This window comes from Sorex fumeus, unplaced genomic scaffold (assembly GCF_029834395.1).
Source record: "Sorex fumeus unplaced genomic scaffold, SorFum_2.1 ptg000072l, whole genome shotgun sequence".
NCBI classification, from domain to species: Eukaryota; Metazoa; Chordata; class Mammalia; order Eulipotyphla; family Soricidae; genus Sorex; species Sorex fumeus.
In genome coordinates this window covers 9,385,001-9,400,167 of record NW_026606129.1, presented here as the reverse complement: position 1 = coordinate 9,400,167, position 15,167 = coordinate 9,385,001, and the positions used below count along the sequence as shown (strand labels likewise).

The 15,167-nt window shown below is 54.0% G+C and overlaps 2 protein-coding genes across 2 annotated transcripts in view; both read right to left on the bottom strand.

Moving 5' to 3' along the window:
- SLC6A1 (solute carrier family 6 member 1) overlaps positions 1-15,167 on the bottom strand; it is a 298,182-nt gene that overhangs the window by 149,455 nt on the left and 133,560 nt on the right. The window lies entirely within an intron of this gene.
- The window catches only part of ATG7 (autophagy related 7), a 175,687-nt gene that overhangs the window by 155,868 nt on the left and 4,652 nt on the right, over positions 1-15,167 (bottom strand). The window contains exons 2-3 of the mRNA XM_056129621.1: positions 8,555-8,724; positions 8,067-8,121 (exon numbers count right to left, since the gene is read on the bottom strand). Of these exons, the coding sequence (XP_055985596.1) occupies positions 8,067-8,121; positions 8,555-8,714 (215 nt within the window). The 5' untranslated portion in view covers positions 8,715-8,724. The remainder of the gene's footprint in view (positions 1-8,066; positions 8,122-8,554; positions 8,725-15,167) is intronic.

Below are 15,167 nucleotides of genomic sequence, written 5' to 3'. Positions count from 1 at the left end.
ACAGAAGGATGAGGCCTGCATGGCGGGGGAATGGCACGCACAGGGCCCATCCGAGACCCTGAATGGCACCTTACCACAGGGACCCCAAGTCTCGTGGGTGCAGCTTTGCCCCTCTTGGCTCAAAGGTCTGCCCTGATCCCCCTCCTCCAGGAAGCCACCCCTGCTTTCCCTGGCAAGGGGGTGGGGTGGGGATGCAGAAGCCTGAACAGACCCCGGGGTCTCCACACCCCCCACCCCCCAACCAGGAAGGTTCATTCCTTTTTTTTTTCAACAGAAAAGGGAAGCGTCAGCTCTTGAGCTTCCCAGGTGCTGGGCCTATGTGAGGAGTCAGTTCTCCTGACCGTTCTCTCCAGCCTTAAAGATTTCATGACTCACTCGAGGTCACATCAGAACCACCAGGCTGGCTCTTGGGACCCCAGTCCTGCGGGTCGAAGGCCTGCTCTGACCCTCCTCCTCTAGGAAGCCACCCCTGCTTTCCCTGGGAGGGGGGGATGCAGGAGTCCGAGCAGATCCTATTACTGAGGTGGAGCCACCTCAGTGGACAGTCAGCTCCCAAGGCAGGGGAGGGCTCCTCTCCCGGTGCCCAGAGTCACCCCAAGACAAACTGCTCCTCCATATGCATCCCCCCTCTCCAGGCTCCCGCCCTGCTCTGTGCAGTAGCCAGAGGCAGGAAAGGCTCGGCCGCCCACACACTGGGTCACGGCTCTGCTTCGTTCTGGAAGGTGGGTGAGCAGGAGACGAGTGGCTGATCCCGGGAAAGGAGCGAGTTGAACATAAAACTTGGCCAATCACGAGAATGTGAGATGCAGATAAGATAATCTACCCTGGCACGGAGCAGCAGGGCCAACCCCAGGGATCCGAGAGCAGAAGACGCAGAGACCGTGTGAGCAAGCCTGGGAGGGGGCGGGCTGTTCCAGCTGGCTCAGGAATGGAAAGCAGGCGGGGGGCGACCCACAGGGCCTCCAGCCTCCAGGCACAGGGACTGAGCAGGGACGGTGTCACTGTGTCTGGGGTTCTAGACATGGGAACCAGCTCGGCACCTATTTGGGGCAGTGAGGCCAGACCCCACCACTCATTCAGGCCATAGTGCCACGCGTCCCCACGCTCGGGGACTCCGGGGGCAGAGCAGGTGAGGTGGTGTCACCCAGCTTGAAGAGGCTGAGGCTTTGTCATCGGATCAAACCTCACGAGTACAAGCTGCTTCTGGTCTATAATCAAGGGTTCCAGAGAATAGAATCATCAGAGCCTTTCAGAAAAGATTTTGATAATTTTCTAAGAAAATAAACCTTCCATTTTTGTGTCAGAGTAAAGACAGGAATGGGATTAGCTCGAGACATTGGTTGCCATTTACCAGATTCAAACCCCTTTTTAAAGACACTGAATCACTGTGAGATGCAGATTTACAAGGCTGTTTATGATTGTGTGTCAGTCGTACGATGTTCCAACACCCACTTCTTTACCGGTGTGTTTCTGCCATCAATGTCCACTTTTCCCCTCCAGCCCACCCAACCCCCCAAATAAGCTGCCTCTATGGCAGACACTTTTCTCCTCTCTCTTTCCCACTCTCTGTCCCCTCTCCACCCCACTACCTGCCTCCGCTTTGAGGCACTGTTACTCAAAGGTTATCATGTCCCTGTCCCTCCTTTGAATGCTCAATTCTTCTTCAGAGGGATCATTTCCATCTAACATCGTCACAGTAGTAGTCCCTTCTCTGTCCAAACTGCCCCACCTGCACTCACACAACTTGTGGCAAGCTTCCCACCATGGACCAGTCCTGGCCCTCATTTCTACTGTTTTTGAGTATTATACTCATGTTTGTTTTTTAATGGGCTGGAGCAATAGCACAGCGGGTAAGGCGTTTGCCTTGCACGTGGCTGACATCGCAGACCCAGGTTCGATTCCTCCGCCCCTCTCGGAGAGCCCCGCAAGCTACTGAGAGTATTCACGATCAAGATCACGATCATCCTATTGTTCCTCGATTGCCTCGAGCAGGCACCAGTAATGTCTCCTTTGTCCTAGCCCTGAGATTTTAAAAAGTGCCACATTCAAGACTCTTTCAGGGTTAGGAGAATGAGACCCATCATTGTTACTGGTATTTGGTATACTGGGTATGCCATGGGGAGTTTGCCAGACTCTACCATGTGGGCAGGTTACATTCGGTAGCCTGCCAGGTTGTCCAAAGGAAGAATGAGATAATAAGATGTTGCATGGCCGCAAATGTGGCCGCGCCCTTCCAGGAGCTGGGTTTTATAATCTCTGGATCTTGGCCCTTGATGGAATTACACAGCACGGGGGGCGGGGGGGGGGGGGGGGACACAGTTGGTGGGTGTGACCCCTGCCTACTGGAAGATGGAGGATCTGGGTGGAGGATGCTCAGCCCCGATCCAAGCAGGCTTGGAGATCTCAGCCCCGGAACCCACTTGCCTTTGTTCCTCTGCCGGTACCTTCATGCGTGTGGAGAGTGGTCTCAGCATGGTGGTGGCTGGTTCTGGAGGTCTCAGCATGGTTGTCACACCCACCAACTGCCCCCCGGTGCCGTGTAATCCCATCAACAGCCAAGGCCTAGAGACTATAAAACCCAGCTCCCGGAAGAGAACAGCACAGAGTCTCCTGCCCTCGCGCCTGGCTGTCCTTGTTAGGGCACCTTGGAGGGGGGTGGGTTGAGTTTCCCTCCCCGCCCCGAGCAGAGCTCCGGCAGCCAAAGACCTCCAGAACCAGCCGGAGAGTATTCAATATGCCAAAAACAGTAATAACAAGTCTCACAATTTGTTATGAGATGTTACTTGAGCAAATCGATGAACAATGGGAGAACAGTGCAGTTGTTGTTTTTCAATATGGTATAAATGAGTGTGATCATTCTATGTCTGTCCCTCTCCTCTGACTCATTTCACTCAGCATGACGCTCTCCATGACCATCCATGGATAAGGAGATTTTATGACCTCATTTTTCTTCACAGCTGTGTAGTATTCCATTGTGTAGATGTACCACAGTTTCTTTATCTGTTTCCGAGCACTTGGGTTGTTTCCAGATTCTGGCTATTGTGAACAGTGTTGCAGTGAACACAGGAGTGCAGACAATTTTCTGCTGTGGTTTTGGGCCCTCAGGGTATATTCCCAGGATGGGTATTGCTGGGTTATATGGACACTTAATTTCTAGTTTTTTGAAAAATGTTGAATTCCTGGGCTGAACAGTCCCTCTCTCCACCTCAGGCCATTCAAGGCTTGCAGCCCGTCTATTTCCCCCAATGTCTTCACTTTTGCTCCTGAAGTGGGCTGGTCTCGGCCAGAACAGGAGAGAGATTACTAGGAGAGGAACAAACCTGTCCCAACAAGGAATCAAGAGAAAACTGGAAGGATTGAGAAACACTGGCTCAGTGAGCAGGGCAGGGGGTGGGGCGGGCACAGGGGTACTCACGGCAGTGCTGGGGGGCCAGGAGGTGCCAGGAATTGAACCAGGCCTCCTGCATGCAGAGTACGTGCCCAGCACTCTGAGCTATCACCCGTGCCAGCAGAGACCTTGTGGAGATATAAAGATCAAGACTGCTGGGAATGAAAGTTGAGCAACATATTTTGTGATTTAAGATATGTCTTATCAGGACATCTTATTATGACATCTTATTATCTCATTCCTACTTTGGACAAACTGGCAGGCTCCCGAATGTAACCTGCCCACACAGCAGAGTCTGGCAAACTCCCCGTGGCGTACCCAATATGCCAAATACCAGTAACAATGATGGGTCTCATTCTCCTAAAGAGCCTTGAATATAATCTCAGGGCTAGGATGAAGGAGACGTTACTGGGGCCTACTCGAGGCAATCGACGAATAACGGATGATGAAATGAAATGAAAATGAAAAGATAAAGGAGTAAAATGCAGTTTGTGGGGAGGACCAAGCCAGCGGTGCTCAGGCAGAGGGGACCATATGTGGTGCTGGGGAACGAGAGGGGTCAGTCGCGTGTAAAGCAAGCGCCTTCACCCCTGGAATCTCTCTCCAGCCTATATTTTTACTTCTGGATGATGATGATGATGAGGATGATGATTTCGTTCTAGAGCGACTTCTCTGAAGTTCCCTAACCTATGGTTACTATCAGCTGCAAAAGTCCAGTAGCCCTTACAAAGACTTCTGCCTTCCTCAAATAGCTCACTAGATACTGCTCAGGCGAGAGGCTACAAGAAAATTGATTTTCACTGAGACAGGGATTCACACCCTTTATTTCCACAAAATGAAAGTGGTTATTCTTTTTTTGGGGGGGAGGGGGGCACTCACGCCCGGTGATGTTCAGGGGTTACTCCTAGCTCTGCATTCAGAAATCACTCCTGGTGTGCTTGGGGATGATGGGGATCGAACCCAGGTTGGTGGCATGCAAGGCAAGTGCCCTCTGCGCTGTACTATGGTGCAGGCCCCCCAAATGAAAGGCTGATGGCACCAGGAAGAGCGCTCTGAGGGCTGGGTGTGCGGGTACTGCATGTGGAGCCCCGGGATCAAACTCCAGCATGACACGATCCCCTGAGCCTCCCCCAGGAGCAACTCCAAGCATGGCTGGGTGTGGTCAGCAAAGAAATTGTTCCAGTAGGAAACAAATGCCAAACGAGCTTATGTTCGCTTCAAGTGTGCCACTTGATGGCTCAATATTTATAGACAATGTGAAAGGATCACAAAAATTCAAGTCACAGCCGCACCACGGCTAAGTAAACCTGCGGGAAATGCCATCCTGGGCCCCTGCCCTGGCTGGCCACCTCCAGCAAACAGACTGTCCTCGGAGCTCAGCTGATTTCTGCCTTGATTCTATGAGTGACAACACAGGGGTCTGTCTCTTTCTGTCTTCCTCAGCGTGAGCCCCTCGGCACCCCTGGGGCCTGTGGTGATTTCCAGCTGGGCAGAACCCCACTCATGCCTACTCCACCTGGACACCCTGATGGTCTCCAGATCCCAGTCACTGCAAACACTGTGGCAACATGGTCAGAGGCACGGCCCTCTCTACAATCAGCGCTGTCACGCTCTCCAGAGAGCACCACGAGGCAGACCAGGGACCCCGGGGAGCCCCAGCTCTCACCTCTAAGGGTGCTCCAGACCGAGGTGCCCCCCACAGCAGAGTAGCCGCCCCTCCATTAGTCACCTGACCTGACAATAATTTGTCTTGATTTTGGCTGATGGCCTTTTGGCAGGGAGGGTCAGCTCTGCCGTTCAGATGAACATTTCCCTGACTCCTGACCAGCCTTCCCTGGGCTGCTGCCCCTTTGGACGGCTCTGGGGAGACATCGATTCAATCCTGACTTTTAATCGTATGGGGTTTTGTTTGTTTATCCCGATCACCGAGACCTCTGCCGTTGATCCCTTAGTAGATCATGACTTCCCTCTGGGCTGGCTGCCTTTTTGGTTTGTGGCTTTGCCTGCTGGTGCCTTCACTTACTTGGCCCCAGGAGTTTACTCCTAATTCTTGCTGGCCTGGCCTTCAGAGTCAGAGCATAAGTCACGAAACTGATGTTAAGGAGCCTTCCACTGTCATTTTTCTCCCAGATTTTTTTTTCTTTCGGTTTTTGGGCCACACCTGGTAGTGCTCTGGGCTTACTCCTTGCTCTGTGCTCAGAAATCATTTCTGGCAGGGCTCCGGAAACCATATGTGGTTGAACCCAGGTCGACCACATGCAAAGCAAGGTCCTGCCCACTGTACTATCTCTCTGGCCCCATTTTCCAGAAGTTTCATGGCTCCAGGGCTTTCGTTCCATTCTTTCATCCATCTTGAGTTAGTCCTGGGTATGGGGGAGGCTGAGGGTCCAGGAGAGAAGGTGTGGCTCAGGGTAGAGCACATACTTGCAAGCAAGGTCCTAGGCTCAAATCCTGGCACCATAAAAATAAAGATGGGGGCGCGGTCTCATTGGTTCGCATGTGGCTGTCCAGTTTGCCCATTGACTGGAGAGACCGTCCCTTGCCACTGTAGATTTCTACCTGCTTTGTCACAGACCAACTGACCGTTGATACGAGGGATTATTTCTGGGCCCTCTGTTCTGTTTCACTGACCTGAGTGTCTGTTTTGATGCCAAATTGTTTTGAGTACCACAGCTCTGTTAGTAGCCGGAAACCAGCCTTAAGATTTGCTCTGCTTCTCAAGATGGCTTGGCAAAATCTGAGGTTTCTTGTGGTTCTATACACGTTTCCAGATTACGTGCTCCCAGTGGAATTCTGATAAGGCTTGCACCAACTCTGCAGATTGCTTCGGGGGATTTTTAACAATGTTAATTCTTCTATTCCATAAAAACAAACGATTCATTTCTTTATTCATTATTTAATTTCTTTCAACAATGTCTTATAGTTTTCACTGTACAAATCTTTCACCTCCTTAAAATTTTATTCCGGGTATTTTTTTCCTTCTGATGCAATCATAATTGGATTTTTTTTTTTACTATTGTTAAGTTGGTTCATTGCTAGTGTGTAGATGCTCAACAGATTTTTATATGTGACTTCTGTACCCTGCAAGTTTACTGAATTCTCTACAGAACGTGTGTGAGAGTATGTATGAGAGTGTGTGTGTGTGTGTGTGTGTGTGTGTGTGTGTGTGCTTGAGAGTATGTGTATCTGTGCATGTGTGAGTGTGAATGTGTATGTGTGAGTGTGTGTATGAGAGTACGTGTTTGTAGTCTTAAGGTTTCTTCATATATAAAACCATGTCATCTGTGGCAGATGGCTCATTTTACTTCTTCCTTTCTAATTTGATACACTTAATTTCTCCTTCCTCCATAAGTACTCAGTGCAGAGTGGTTTGCCAGCCTCCGGACAGGCTTTCAACCACACCCTTTAGAATTCAGGAGCAACAGCTCAACTCTCAAGAGGACAGGCGACATCCCACAAACCTGATGCCCGGCGCTGAGCACTGCCCGCTGCTTCTGGTGCTGTGGACCGTCTTTCCTCCCTCAGAGTGTTCTCTTCCTTACTTCCTATGACTGTTTCTGGCTCCTGGTCCTGCCCGGCAGCTCTGGCATCCTTGGGAGCCGGGGCTGTTGCTGACTCCTGGGCTGGTCCAGGCCCCTTGGCTTCCCGTCAGGTCTGGCCACCATTGTGGCCTCTGTTCTCATTCAAGAGACTCTGCCTGATAGCTCTTCTGTACAGACACCTCCTCCCCCACATCCGAGCCAGGTCTCCCCCTCCCCCATGACTTTAGTTTCTCCCAGACACTCGTCGGGCACTGTCACCTCAAACACTCAGTGTGCCCTTAACAAGTCCACCTCCCCCTCCTGCTTTCTCCATTCCCAGAGAAATCCTAAGTACCTCCCTGCTCCCAACACTGCAACTTCAGGGCAGAATTTCTTCTCCTTGGTCCCTGGCCCCCTGAAGCTCTCCCTAAGCAAACCGTTCTCCCCGATGACTGAGGTTTTCTCACGGGCTAAAGAGAACTATGTTGGAGAAACACTCACCCACACCTCAACGGGTGCCTTTCTTCCTTCTAGAACTTTCCCCCACTCCCCGATTTTATTAAAGAATAACAAAAATCAGAACCAGAATTATGTCCTTGAGGATGTATGTCAGACCCCTCTTATACCCCAGAAAGCCTCGCAGTGACTGGAGCCTAACGACAGTCACCAATACCCTGGGGGGAAGCCACGAAAGGACAGACCACACAATACGGACCCCAATCCAGACCAGGAGGGACATTATCTCAACCAGTCTACATTGAGTCCCCAAACTTACTAGTCTGACCACCCCTTTCCAGAAAAACAGGTACTAAGTGTCCCTCAGAAGTCTCCCTTCTTTAAGCAAACAGAAAGTAGCCCCAAAGTGCACCCCACACTACAAAACCAGCAGTGCTGGCGGACCACACAGTGTCAAGAATCAAACCTAGGCGAGTCACATGTGAGGCCAGCACTGAGGTGCTGAATACACACCACACACACACTCTCTCTCTCTCTCTCTCTCTCTCTCTCGTGCTCTCGCTCCTGGTCGTCAGATTCTGATCAAAAAAACGCTCATGCGTGGGAGCCAGGCATGTAGCCGACGTGGCTGAGTTGTGCCACGCACGCATGAGCCTGGGCGGGATCCCCAGCACCACAAACAATGGGGAATTGATACTCACATGTCAAACGCACTGAACTCCAACGTCAGGCGAGCCGGCAGCCCGGCAGAATCCCCTGGAGAGAAGCATCACAATATTTCCATTACAAGTCAGCCACAGCAACCTTTGTAACAAAACATCTGTCATGTTCTTTTCTGTGCTGACCTCAAAGTGTCCCGTCCAATTACCGGCTACACAAATTAACTGGGGACTCGACAATCAATGCAGAGCTTCTGTAAATTCCAGAAATTTGCAACAAATTTAAAAAAACGTAATTGGGGGAAAATTTCCCCCCAATTTCCTCCCCCTGCAACACCAAGGAGCCATGATTCCTTCTTGGAATAATTTCCTTGGGACTCGCACTTTCCTCCCTATTCCCTACAAAAGGAGAAGGGAAGGGGATGGGATGGAAACTGGAGTAGGAGAAAGCAGTGAGGAACGCTTTGGGCAGAGGTGGGGGCGCCAGTCTGGAAGGCCAGATACGGGGCACAGGGACCCCCAGAACCTACCATTGTAGTAGTAGCCCTTGATGTCCCTGGGCGCTTCATCCAGCCGATACTCGTTCAGCTTCTTCTGGGTCAGCTCGTGCCAGAAGCCGACATCAAGGGCACTACTAAAGGGCGCAAACTGCAGCTTGGAGAGGCCCGGGGCCCCTGTGGCCGCCGCCATCCCTGGGCGTCTGCAGAGAACACAGCAGAAGCGTGGGCCGGGGAGGGAGGGACATGTGTGATCACCTTAATCAGAACAAAGAAACCACAGTCCCAAAGGCTCCCTCGCTCCTTGGGGCTCCCCCTGGAAAATCATCCCACAACTTGTCTCTGGGATCTAACCTGGCCTCCACGCTCCACACATTTGTCCTAAGAAACCCTCTGGCTTTTCCTTTACCCTTTCCCTCTCTCCTTTCTCCTTTCCATGGTACACCTGCTCGCACCCAGAACAGGGTAGGGCACCAGGCTGGAACTTGAGGCTCAGATGGGTAACGCCTGTCTGCCCGGCCCACCCGTGAGCTTTCACGTGCTTGGGAAACTTGGGCTTGCCCTTCTGTGGACTTCACGCTCCTACGTGAGTCATCACCGCAGTCATTACCTGGTCCTCCAGCACACAAACACAGGGCTGCCCTTTGGCCCACAACGCTGGGCCACTGGGGTACATGCAAGCACAAGCGTGTGTGCACACGTGTATGCGTGTGTGTGTGTGTGCGCGCACACACACACACACACACACCCCAGAGCCTGCCGACTCAAGGGCTTTCAAACTCAGACACACACACACACAAACCAGAGCCTGCTGACTCAAGGGCTTTCAAACTCAGACACACAAACACACACACACACACACACACACACACACCAGAGCCTGCCGACTCAAGGGTTTTCAAACTCAGACACACACACACAAACCAGAGCCTGCTGACTCAAGGGCTTTCAAACTCAGACACACACACACACACACACACACACACACACACGGGGCCTTGCTCCATCCAGGAATCCAGGAGTGGAAAGCAGGGTATGGAGTGCGTGCGGGGTGTGTCAGGTCACTTTTGCCTTCTCCCCAGTGACCCCCCTGCCCCCATAGAGTGGCGTAACGTGTAAATACACTCCTGGGCTCTTCCTCAGGACAGCAGGAGGCGCTCCCAAGCTGGATGCAGGGCTGACTGGACCTTCGCCCAGCGACAAGAGCTGCGGGGTACTGGGTCAATGCTGGCATGAAGTAACAGCAGCCCCCGACCCCCACCCCAGAGGGCTAAAGGACGGATGCGGATGCCACAATCAGACAAATTTCAGCAGAGCTGAACAATGACTAATGGCCTGAGTCATCCAAAGAGCCTTGCTAATAACGTTCCCTGAGTGTGAGCGCTCAGGCGGCGATTAGGTGACCCTCTAACAAGTGACTCTGTGTGAAGTGTCAGGCGGACGGCCGAGGGGCTGTTCTGAAGAGGAGCCGATGGTAAACACCGCAGCTCCATCTCTGCAGCCTGCAGCGGCCAGACTCCCCGGGGTGCCAGCGACACGGGCACTCTGTACATGCCAGCCTCGCCTGGATCCTTCCTCCTGTCCCATGGCCAGGCCAGATGTGAGGCTGCAGACATGGACAGCTCCTCCCTCTGAGGCACCCAGCCTGCTTGGAAAACCTCCCCCACAGCGGCTTCGGCACCCCCTCCGCCCTCAGAACCGGACTCAGCTCTTGGTCCCGCCAGACTGTCCCTCCCAGAGATTCGGGGCTGGCCTCCCAATCCTCCCCACGTACACTGGTGCCCTGAAGAGCATGTTCCAAAGATGTTCCAAAGAGAATGTTCCAAAGATGCATTCTTGCATCCTTTTAGGGTACCCTCCTCCCAAATAGGAGGAAGAAATAACCCACACTGGAGGACAAACCCCCGAGGGTTACTGCTGCCAGGAAAATCAGGGCAGTGTTGGGACCCTAAAATATGCAGGGAGCTGTGCCACGTGACTCTGGTGTCGCAGCGGTTAGAGGTCCATGGACACAGAGGACAGGAAATAAACGTGCACAAATCAGTTTAAAGAAATCTTCCTCCACCAAAGGAAAATCTGTTTTGCCCTCAGACTAGCCCATTGGTTTGAGTTTAAATAAAGGAGCCTCGATGCAGGCTCCACAGGGAGTTCCAGCACTGGGCCAGGACCTGCCTGGGCCAGGCCTGGGTTCCGTCCCCAGCACCCGTGGACCCCAAGGATCTCGGCCTCCACAACTAGCTCTAGCACTATCCTCCCATTGTTCATCAATGTGCTCAAGTGGGCCCAGTAATGTCTCCATTGTGTGTCTCAATTGTTACTGTGTTTGGCATATCAAATACATCACGGGTAGCTTGCCAGGCTTTGCAGTGCGGGCAAGATACTCTCGGTAGCTTGCCGGGCTCTCTGAGAGGGGTGGAGGAATCGAACTCGGATCAGCAAGGTCGGCCACGTGCAAGGCAAATGTCCTACCCGCTGTGCTATCACTCCAGCCCCGGCCTCCACAACAATAAAAGAACATAGAAATGAAGCACCAAGACAGGCAAAGGAGAAACGGGAAGGCTTGGGGTGCTGTCCTGTGGGACCCAACAACCATAGCACCTGTGGGAGCTAGCTGATGACCTAAAACATAAAGAATGAAATGAAGATGACTGGGGTCTCATCAGGACCCATCGTCAGTTAAACACGGAGAAACTTCTGTGGTGTGGCTGGTCGCTTCCTGAGACTATCCCAGCAGGCAGGGCTGGGGCTCGCTCCAGACCCTCACCCGGCCTCCTGCCAGGGTCCATGGGCCTGGAATCTCAGGGAGTCTATCCAGTCCTTCCCACGTGGTGATGATGCCCTGCCCTGTCATTTATTGGAGCACAACTGAGAAGCACATTCTGTTTGCCTACAGAGGGTGAAAGTCCAGAGAGCAAGTGATTGGATATTTCCAATATTCAACAGAATAAAAGGAACCAGTAGATCCATAAGTTTGGGGGCCACTGTTCTCACCCAGGGCAGGAGTGGCACTGTGCCCACTAGTAGGATGAGCTGAGAGCCTGCACACAGCAGCTGGAGCTCCACTGTCAGGGCATTCACTGGGACAGGTTAGATGGGGAGGCTGCAGCCCACGGAGGGGGACACCGGCTCTCCCTCGCCCTGGGTGGTGGCTCCCAGGCCTACGAGCCAAATCTAAAGAGCCACAAGCTATACGCTTGTAAGTGTCGTGCCTCCCTTCACTCATGTGTGGACCCGCACACACCAGGATGGGTGTGTGCTTCACCAGCAGCTTCCTGCCTTCACTCTGGAGCCAAGAGCTGACCCATGCAGATCCAGCCTTGGGGCACAGGAAGTCACACTCGCAGTGACACAGCCCAAATGAAACACCCTTTCCAGAGGCATTTTTCTGTGAGTGATAATAAAGATAATAAAGACAGAAATCTCTGGGCTGGGCTGGGCTGCTTATGGAGCTAAGTGGAGCAGAAACACTCCCTGGCCTGGGTGGGCCCAGCAACGCCCTCGGGGGGAGGATGAGGGCACTGGGCAGAGTATATCAAGCAATGCAGGAAGGGCATCATGGGGCTCAGGGCCACTCCGCAATGAACTTTCCAAAAACCCGATCTGGGATGAGGTGGGTCTGTCAAGGTTGTCATGGGAACATATGTGCAGGGTGGGGTTTGACATCTGCATGAGGGGTGCATGGGGTGGGGAGCAGAGCTGCAGGGCTGTGCTGTGACCCCAGGTCAGCTCATCCCGTGTGCCCCACTTCCCTCCTTTCTACAAGGAAGACCCCAATCCCAGGAGGCCCCAGGGGGCGTGAGCATGGGCTGCGGGCAGCCGCCCCTGTAGTTTTCTCGTCCTGACATCCCTCCTGCCCCCCACCTCCACCTGTGCATATGTGAGCCAACCACGGCGGGTAAGGCGGGAGACTTCAGGGGTATACATGAGACCTGCAGGGTCCCCCCGCATTGCATCTCCCTCCCCTCTCTCAGAGCTGCAGGGCTGCTTGCGGGGTTCCCTGATGCCTCAGCCCCTGAGCACACATGCCCCCCTTCCACTCACAGCTATTTGGGAGTATGGGATATGTAAGCCCCCCCACCCCTCCACCCGTGCACCAATAAGCAGCACGCAGCACGACTGGCCTAGGTGATGTGCAGAATGTGCTGCAGTCGTGGAAGCCTAGTGGGAGATACTCTCAGCAGGGAAACACATTCAGTAAGGTCTTAGGACCTGGGCGATGAAGGGGCTCATTCATCAGTGCTCCAGGCCAGGCGCAGGACCGGCTGGACAAAGGATCAGAATAACAAAGACTGCCCAGCTGGAGGGATGGGTCTGTTTTAACTAGATGAACTCCCTGCAAGTAGAGAAAGTGTCTGAGACACCCTGTGACCTGAGGAGGCAGGAGGCAGGCCCAGTCTGGTCCTCGATCCCGGGGGCTAGTCCTCAGGCTCGGACAGGGAGGCAGGAAGCGGGGAGGCCCTGGGTGAGGAAAGCAGGAGGAAGAAAGGTCTAGAAGCAGAACTCTGCTGGGGGGGAGGGGGAGAGCAGATGGAGGGAGGGACAGGAGCGCTGCTATAGCCCAGGGTTGACCGGTTACAGGCCAGGAGAGTAAGGGGGAGCAAGGAAGAATGGCAGGGGTGGAGAGAAGAGGAGGAGGAGGGCCGTTCTGGACGAGTAGGGCTTGAGGCCTGGCATCTGGAAGTAGAGAAAGTGACTGAGACACCCCGTGACCTGCAGAGGCAGAAGGGAGGCCTGGTCTGGTCCAAGGGGTTAGTCCTCAGGCTCGGACAGGGAGGCCGGAAGGCTCCCCTCCTCCCCCCCAAACAACAGGCCTGTTGACACTGAGGGTGAGAAAAGCGGAAGCAGCGAGCGCAGCCCTGGAGGAAACCTGGATGGGAAGGATAAAGACCCAAGGCTGGAAGAGCTGGAGCACAGCACGGGGTGGCAAGAGCGGGCACGCCTGGAGCCTGAGTCCGGAGCCCCCTCCCAAACAGCCAAAACGATCAGGGACAGGAGAGGGACTAAATAACGAGACAGCGGGGCACAACGGAAGTCACTCAGGCTAAGCCCCACGCCACCAAACCTAAGGCAAGGTTTCCTCAGAGAGGGAATCTTGCATCAGTCGTCTCAGGATCTCCTGAGCAACATGAGTCGAGTGACCTGCCCAGACACACGCACAGCCAAGGACAGTGGCTTCCAGTGACCAAGGCAGCCGGCAACCCCGAATGCCTTCCCTGTGCCTGCTCCCGGCTGCTACAAGTCTTCCATTCTGTATAGCTGCTACGTTTCACCCAACCAAAAGAGTCTGCGGCAGAAATGGAGGGAAAAGAGCGGGAGAGGGAGCGGGGAGGGACGATGAGCGACTTCCCCAAGTGAAGGAGCCAAAACGATGTCAGAGGTGCGTTCAAATAAGAATCGATCCTGGAGCAGGTAGAGGGATACACAACCTTTCTGCACCTGTATTGCAGACCATGATGCCCAAAACGAGAGAGATGGGGGGAGGGGGGCGGGGGGGGAGGGGGAGAGAAAGAGAGAAAGAGAGAGAGAGAGAGAGAGAGAAGTGCCTGTCACAGAGGCAGGCTGGAGGTGGATGGGGGGGGTGATGGGAGGGAACCTGGGGATACACTGGTGCTGGGAACTGTACACTGGTGGAGGGATGGATGTTGGAACACTGTATGACTGAAACCTAAACATGAAGAGCTTCATAAAGATCTATCTCACAATGGTTCAATTTGAGAGAGAGAGAGAGAGAGAGAGAGAGAGAGAGAGAGAGAGAGAGAGTGTTCCCGGAGCCCTGAGCACACTGGGGAGGACTGAAGATCTGGGCGGAAGCTAGTTAACAACACGGGGGGGGGGGGGGGGGGGGGGGGAGGGAGGGGGAACAGGGGTAGAGGCCCTACACGGTGTCTGTGCAGGGAAGGAGCTAGTCAAACACAGCTGTTCTCTCACACAACTAGAATCAAAGGCCAGAGCCAGTGTGCAAAGGGTCAGAAAGGAAGTGAGGAGTTACACTGGAGGCAGGGACGCAGTGAAGTCATCAAAGTGAGGGTCCTGATAAAAGCGGGGCAGGCACGGGCAGGCACGGGGCAGGGGCCCCAGGGCACTGAGGTCTCTGAGGGCGCCTGCAGGAGGGCGGGGAACTGTGTCCGCAGCACAGGGCAGCCCTGAGCACGACTCAGGCCTGCAGCGTGAGAACCTGCTCCTGGAGCAAGAACCCGCCCTGTCACTCAGACACACGGCCAGAGGGGTTGATGGGAAGAACGATGGCAAGGAGGAAGACCCAAAAGAGACGATGAAGGGCTGAGCTGAGACAGCCACTGGCACCCGGCTCAATAAGGCAGAGGAGACACTTTGCGTCTGCTATTCAATCGCTCCCCACTAGGACACAGTGGGCCTCAGCCTGAACAAGGGCGGCGGAAGAGGGGGACTTCACTCTGCGGCGCCCCGGGCCCACTCACCAAAGAGCTCAGTTGTTACTCACTTCCACCCCAGGCTGCGGCCTGCAGCATCAGCGTGATCCCAGCTGTCCCACTGTGGGGGCTGTGACCCTGCCTGCAAACCCCACTTCCTCTCTCTCCCCGCCCGCCCCTTTCCTCCCCACATCCCTGCCTTGGCCTGCCCCGTCATCATCAGGGACTTAGAGAGGCCACAGTCCTGTTTACGAGGC